This window comes from Cyanistes caeruleus, chromosome 4 (genome assembly GCF_971803275.1).
Source record: "Cyanistes caeruleus chromosome 4, bCyaCae1.hap1.1, whole genome shotgun sequence".
Taxonomy (NCBI): domain Eukaryota; kingdom Metazoa; phylum Chordata; class Aves; order Passeriformes; family Paridae; genus Cyanistes; species Cyanistes caeruleus.
Genome location: NC_141704.1, coordinates 14804505 through 14811795, shown reverse-complemented (window position 1 = coordinate 14811795; position 7291 = coordinate 14804505). Strand labels below are relative to the sequence as shown.

Here is a 7291-nt window from a genome sequence, read left to right as displayed (position 1 = left end):
AAAGGCTGTCAGAGCCAGCTCTGGATCTCACCAGGATTCAACTGTGGTACCTGTGGTGGGTGGATGTAACAGAACCATTTTCCATTTGTTCTCGTGGGTGTGATTCTTCTGTCATTCTGGGGAGCGCAGCCAGGGCAGCCCCAGCACAGCGCAGTCATGGTCATGCTGCTTTTTTTTAAGCCATCAAACTGATTGCAGCAATTTTCTCTAATAAAACACACAGAATTAGGACAGTTCCCATTAGAAAACAGCAACTCCTGCTCTTTTTCCAGTCCGTAATCAAGTGTGAGGATGCAAATTGCTGTAAGGAAACCAGTCTGTTTGGGCAGAGGGCATTGCAAACCCATGGTGGGACACTGGGATAGTTGGCAGCTCTGCATAGCTGCATTCAGCTCTTCAAACAAATCCTCCAGAAAGGGAGGAACACTTACCTGGTGTCACAGAACCATTCTCTGATTTGAAAAACATCGTTTTCAGATCATATTCAGAGCTACCCTTTCCTTATTTCAGGCAAGCCCATGGCCTATCTGAGCTTATTTTGCAAAGCTGCCACTATAAAAGGTGACGCGAATACTCAAACAAACGAAACCTTGAGAAAAATACTGTAATTAAGTATCTCACCTTTTATTTTGTTCATTTACACTTCTGGCACTGACAGTTCTTTGAAGATATTTATTTTTATGTAAAGACAAACTTCATTAAAGCAATCATAAGTCAATTAAATAATTTTACATCACTTAAATTTCAGAAAATGTACAACACTTTCATACATTATAGGCTTGACTGGTTGGAAATGGAAATGGCACATGTTTGACATGGTTAAGAAATGACTTGGACAACCCAGCAAATTGTTTTGCCAAAACCTGTTTTGTACTAAATACCATAACCCGTGCCCGGGGATTACAGTGTGCCTGATGGCACCATGTGCACATTATTCAGCATGGAATTATTACTATCAACTTGGTCCCCAGTAGTGTCTCGAATATTCTACACGGCATTTGTCACACAAAGATCCGGTTAACCATTTTGTAGAGGGGTGAGATTCACAATGGAAAGCAGAGACATGACTCGTGCCACTTCCCAGCGACGTCCCGGACCAGCAGGACACTGAGCACATGGAGAATATCAAGCACATGAATAATCCTATCAGTTTCACGGGGACTCTTGGAACACTTGAAATCAAACAGATGGCAGGCGTGCACTAGGCAGGGCCCACAGTGCAACACAGCTTCCCAGCACCATGAAACCACCTTGTTTCATACCTGCTGAGGATCCATGAAGCTTCTCCTGCAGAAGTCATGATGGTGGTCATACATTCAGTCCTCTCCAAAGTCTGTGTAATGTTTAAGGCAGCAAGAGAAATTTGCCTTTATTTTAACACTTCAGAAACAGATGGTTCCTTTACAAATAGGTGGACAATATTCATAATTCATCAGTATGCTCCTTATTTATATAGATGTGATGAAAGGCCAAAGCAAATTCTGACAAAATTTTTCTCAACAAAATCAAGAAGCAACTGAACTGGAGTTGAAGCTTTAAAATTACATGTGCCAGATCATTCACATGTAATATACTATCTAGGGACAATGTGAAAAAGCATGGATATAGATGAAGTCTGTATTCTTGAGGCCTGACTTTTGTCAAACTTCCCCTGGCATGAGTGAGCTCTACTGAAGCCAACAAGTGAGCACCTCTGATGAGAGGTGTGAGCAAGATTAAAAACATGCCGCTGGTTCACACTAACAGGTCATTGTGGCTAAAGTATATTCTCATATACAGAACTCTGCAACACTATTAACACCCATTTACAAAACACTACAGTGATGGTTATTGGCACATAAAAAACTCCTTCTCTATATGAAAACATACACAAAATAGATAAGAACTGCCTTTTTGTTTTCAGACTTTTAAAATCTATATATAGTTGCCTTTGAGGAATTTTAACCCCCAGTATCACAAACAACAATATTTCTTTAACAATGTTCACCTAGAATTTTACTGTGCTGACATTTGTAACACTGCCACAATCTAGACCACTTGTGGATTATGCTTAACTGTACTGTACACAAGGTGATGAAGATTGATAGAAAACCACTAAGATTTTTGCACAAAAGTATGACTTGTTAAAATCCAGAGAACAATTGAGTCACTTTATAGGCAGCAGCTACATGTAAGCTGTAAATGTTACCCGCAATAAAAACACATTTTGCCATAAAGCACATATTGTGGCATTATCTGCTTCTGGCCTGGTACACAAAGCTTGATTTTCTTCCCAATGCAGAGGAATGGGTTTGGTTAGCTTGATTCTCTCAGAAAATAGTGCACACATATCTTACTCATTAAAGTGCTTTGCAGAATTGTCTCTTCTGCCTTGATTTATACCCCAAGGTCATTCTCTGCTGTAAATATTCTGCCTCTTTTGCAGTAGTGCTGTTCAGCCAACAAAGCCCCTTATGCAAGTAAAATTTCAAAACAACCATGTTAGAAGAGCATCAACGAGAAGTAGAAAGCTGGGTAAAAAGCGGAGAAGTACAGGGTCTGTCTTTTCCTTGCCCACTGAATGCCTGTGGAACTACATCCAATACTCCCATGGCCTAAGGCAAGACCCTTGCTCAAAGCCTTTAGCAGCCCCTGAAGGTCAAAACTTCTCCCCAGTGCTCAGCCCAAGTGACTACGAATGGCAAAAGAGATTTCACCGAGGAAAAGCGTACTAGCTTTGCCAGCTCCACTGCCACGTCCTCACCTCCACACAGGCATGGGAGAGCAACACCAGACTGCTTCTTCCCCTGACAGCCCTCCATTCCTATCCACAGGACCAAGCACAGTCCCTCACCCCATCATCCTCACCCCACAAGGGAGAGAAGTCAGAGCATGCTCCTGCTGGCTACAACACCCATTGCTACTGAAATTTGACTTTGCGGTGCTTTTGATGCATCATTTCCTTCTTCTCCTGTCCCAGCCCTAACTCCTACCCGAGTGAAATGCAGCATTATCAACCCATGCAACAATAAGTTAGTGTTGGAACAATGGTCCTTTGTGATTTACCCTTTCTTGCCCCATGATTTCTGCCAGTTGTCACTGCACCTCCCAAGGAAATGTCTACAAGAGTGACCAATCCAAGGTACCCACACAGCAACGCAACTCCAGCCCTCCAAATGATTCCTGGGCTTGCTTTGACTCTATTTTCAAAACAGGTTTGGTTCTCTTGTTAAAAGATTACTTTGATCAACAAAGTGACAAGGGGAAGAAAAGTGCAAAATTATCTCAAATTACTCAGCATGGTGAACAAACAACTACATGCAAATTAACATGATTAAATTTAAAAATATTAAAAATGTATCAGGACGGTTTCTTTTATACTTGGTGTTACCTCACTACATGTAGAGTTGGTAGATAATTCAGAATTAGAAGATCTCAAATTGTTGTGTATAATCATCTACCAGAAGTATTACTCTAGCATTCCTGATGCACAGAATACCTGAATTAAGTCTGCAGTCCTTGTGAAGAAACAATTTCACGTCTTCTACAAAAAGCTTTCAATAAAAGAATATTGTGCTTAGACATATGTTACTTCATAAATTAAAATCTTGTAACAAGAAATTATTGAATTACACTGTATTTTTATTCTTTTATCTGGAATGTTCCTAAGTCTACCTTTAGAAAAAATCTTTTAAAACTTAAAATACTAATAAATATAAAAAATATTTGCAAAATAGATATATATTTCTAATTTTCTTCATAAATTCTAAATGCTCACAGATTCTAAAAATAAAACCTTAACTGTGTAAGATCAATTTGAAGTATCTGATATAATTTTTAATACACATGATTCTTGGCTTATGTTCAGTATTTGTAAAGTATGGAATGCTGTCTTGGTGTGAAGAAACCCTAAAAGGAAGACTTAAACCCTGCTCTCTGTGGGCACAGAACAGGGAGGGATAATAAAGAAGCCAATGTATTTTGTATCCTCATGACCAGTAGCAGTGAGGAATAAAATGCATGTTTCAATTGCTGTGTCTTGTGAGAAAGGACAGGGGATACAAACCTTCAGAAAACCATTTTCAGTAAGACGGAACCTGCGTGAGAAAATGAGCCCAGTGCTGTACACGACTGAGCGCTCCTTTGGGAAGGTCCATGAAACAAGGCTGGCAGAGAGAGATGATCTTCTGCTGCTAAAAAGCCCCAGAACTGCCTGCAAAATAGAAGAGGCTGCTGACCCCATGACAGTGACCTTCCCAGCAGCTCCACTTCAGTTATGCCCATACCTGCAGCGTTCCCTCTCCCTGTGGACACAAGGTTAGCACTGACACGGGGCTGGCACTGGCATACCAGGTCCTGCCTTGCTCCTCCTCCAGGAAAACACACCAAGCAAGGGAATGCTCCCAGGTGTGAAGGTGAGTGTGGGCTCATGCTTTTGGGACCATCAGAACCCTAAGACCCCATCCCAGAAGCCAGTAAATAGCCACTTAAACATCTCAAGTGCGTAAGCACAGGTTGGCTGTTATGCACCTATTCACACACTGCTCTAGGTAACAAAACTGCTTCCAACACCGGTCTTCAAACACAATTTTTTGGTTTCAGAAAAAGGTCAATGTCTCCTTGAAAAGATTTTGTTCTTCTCTGTGCCAAGTATCTCTTTTTCTCATTTCAGGTACTGCACCTTGAGTGAAAGCTTCAAAGAGGTGACAGCCAAATGGAGACATCCTGCAGCAGGGGAATTTGTAGGGAGGTCTGAGGACCTCAGCACTTTCAACAGATAGAACTGGAGACCTCAGCATTTTCTACAGCTGGTGCTTTCAAGCATAAAAATATTGTGCGCTTAAAAGGGAGGCAAGATGGAAGGCATGAGAATCCAGCCCTCTCACAACACAGGAGATGTTCAAGGTTGAGCCACTCCTTGCAAAGATTAATTTGAAATTCCCTCTGTCTACTATGTTTTTCCCTTTTAGCCCCAGTCAAGTCACAGAAGGAGTCCTTAAAATGTTTTCTTTCCAAAAATATTTCTCTGATTAACAAAAAAAAGAGAAAAGAAAAGAAACCAAAACACACCCAATCCCTGAAGGTCAATAATTGGAGGATACGAACTCCCCCCCACAGAAGATTAGATAACATAATGTCAGACTTCTTTACAACAACAAAATCCCATGTTATCCAGTAATTTAGTAACAAATGTTCAGGCTTGATTTTGATAGCAATCCAACATTGAAAATATTTTTCAACCTAAGAAAAACCCATAAACCAAATCTATAAAAGCTAATGAAACTAATGACTTCTTTAATCTTTACACAATGAAAAATGTATTTTTTACCAAATAAATGGGCATCAGCCCACAGGCAGAGGAATTTTTCCACATTCTTTCATGAAGCAAATGTTTCAAAGATAAGAATTTGAATTATTGATGCTTTCAAACTCATATCTTTGAAGACTTAAAGCAGTGAGGACAGGACAAAGAAAAAAAAAACATAATATTTTTATGTAGCTGCATAAAATTCAATTTTCCAAGGGAAGCAATCGTGGCAGGCGAATAAAGTACCATTCATATTTTCATTACCATGCTAAAGGCAGCCAAGTTAGTTTTGTGCCTGACATTTTCTTGACAAGTTTGCAATGCTTTGGTAAGGCAATTAATACGAGACGCAGGCTTCTGCCCATGGCTAATATTTCTCTTTAGATCCAGCAACACACCAAAACTGACTAAGGAAATTTGAAGAAAAATGTGCTGGGAGTCATTTGCTCAGCACATATGGAGATAAACTGAAGGCAATAATTATTCACAAGCAAAAGGCACAGGAGGGATGACCACTGTGCATTTAGCAGCACAAACCCTCTCCCCTCCTTATCTTTCTTTTAGCTAATGGTATTTTTGTGTTCAAAACTAGGCACAAACCAGTATGCTCAAATGCTAAAAAGGAAAACAAATACAATTTTTTTTAAACTGAAACCTCTATGTTGTACCTGGCATTATATACCAGTACATTTGTAAGTGCAGCCACATACTGAGCTCTGTTTTCCTGCTATCAGTAATTAATTTTTCCAGTTTTTCTCACAAACATAAACTCTCAGCTGCAGCCTGTACTCAGGAGTAGTTGTGGGTGGATAACCCGGTGTAGCACAGACACACACCACCCTAGTGAACCCCCATCAAGGTGAGTATGGCTCTCTACTTGCTATCTCAAATAAATAATGTAAATTCTCTTTGGGTAAATTTGGGAAATGTCCCACTGATGGCTACAGCAGGTATTTGTGTTTTGCTGATCAGTTAACCCTATGAAATGGTTACTGTTACAGCAGCTTATGCATTCATCCTTTGCTATACTGCACAGCAGAGCTTCTTCCTTGGCTCCTATGGGATGGGGATCCGACACCTGCCAGCTGCTCTCTCATCAGCCACTCAACTATTTTAGGTTTTGTCAGTATTGCAGATAAGGACAACCCCTGACCATCTCGGATAGCCTTCTGTATTCATCTGGTACAGTGCACCCTACTAAACATCTGGGGATGGAGCAGTGTCACACACACTCGGTGAAGTCACATAATTGTGGAATTCAATCTCTTTTGGAAGCCATTGCTTTTAGTTATCAAGAAAATGCTAGCATCTAGAATTTTCTCCCAAATGGAGCATTGAACATGAAGGCATTTTTAAATACACAGTAGAAAGGAGAACCAGACCAGAAGCAGGGCAGTGAGGTCATCAGAGAGCTGCTTTTCCCCCAGAAGGCTTTTAAATGATTAAATACATCAGCAGCTGAAAATTATTCCACATCAGAAGCATCATTGTCAGAAAGATGGTAATTACTTCCCTTCACCCGAATATACTCGATATACCTTCCTTCATCAGAATCTGACATACCACATGTACATAGCCTGTTTTCAAACAAAGATTCAATTTCTTCCAGTTTTTTCCCTTTAGTCTCAGGAAGGCAGCCGTAGATGAAAACCAGTCCCAGGGCAGCAAACCCTGCGTAGAGGAAGAAGGCTCCTGCAATGTAAAACCATTGTCACAGTCAGTTACAGAGGTTCCCATCCCTCTTCTGTGCCAGAGCAGAGGGAGTGACAGAAGCAGCAGGCTGTGGCTTCAAAGGAGAGTGTAAAAGCAAAGGCTGGAGTGACAGGGTTACTTCTGTGTAATGAATGAGCTGTGGGGCTGTGGGTGTGGGAGAAGGACTCCTTATTACCCCATTCCTCAGCAAAGTAAATTGACAAAGGCAATTCCAATTCACGTGAAAGATAATACACATCCTTTCTGGGCAAGTCGCTCTGGTCTTAAAATAAACAGCAATTACACAATCAC

The 7291-nt window shown here is 40.7% G+C and overlaps 1 protein-coding gene across 3 annotated transcripts in view; it reads right to left on the bottom strand.

The window, feature by feature from the left end:
- Nucleotides 1–603: 603 nt before the first annotated feature.
- Nucleotides 604–7291, bottom strand: part of SLC2A13 (solute carrier family 2 member 13) — a 143752-nt gene continuing 137064 nt past the window's right edge. For 2 of the 3 annotated variants that reach the window (XM_086886818.1, XM_086886820.1), the window contains one exon: nucleotides 604–6979. In XM_086886818.1, coding sequence (XP_086742944.1) covers nucleotides 6753–6979 — 227 coding nt within the window. In that variant the 3' untranslated portion in view covers nucleotides 604–6752. The remainder of the gene's footprint in view (nucleotides 6980–7291) is intronic. The other variant, XM_086886819.1, reaches the window with a different exon arrangement.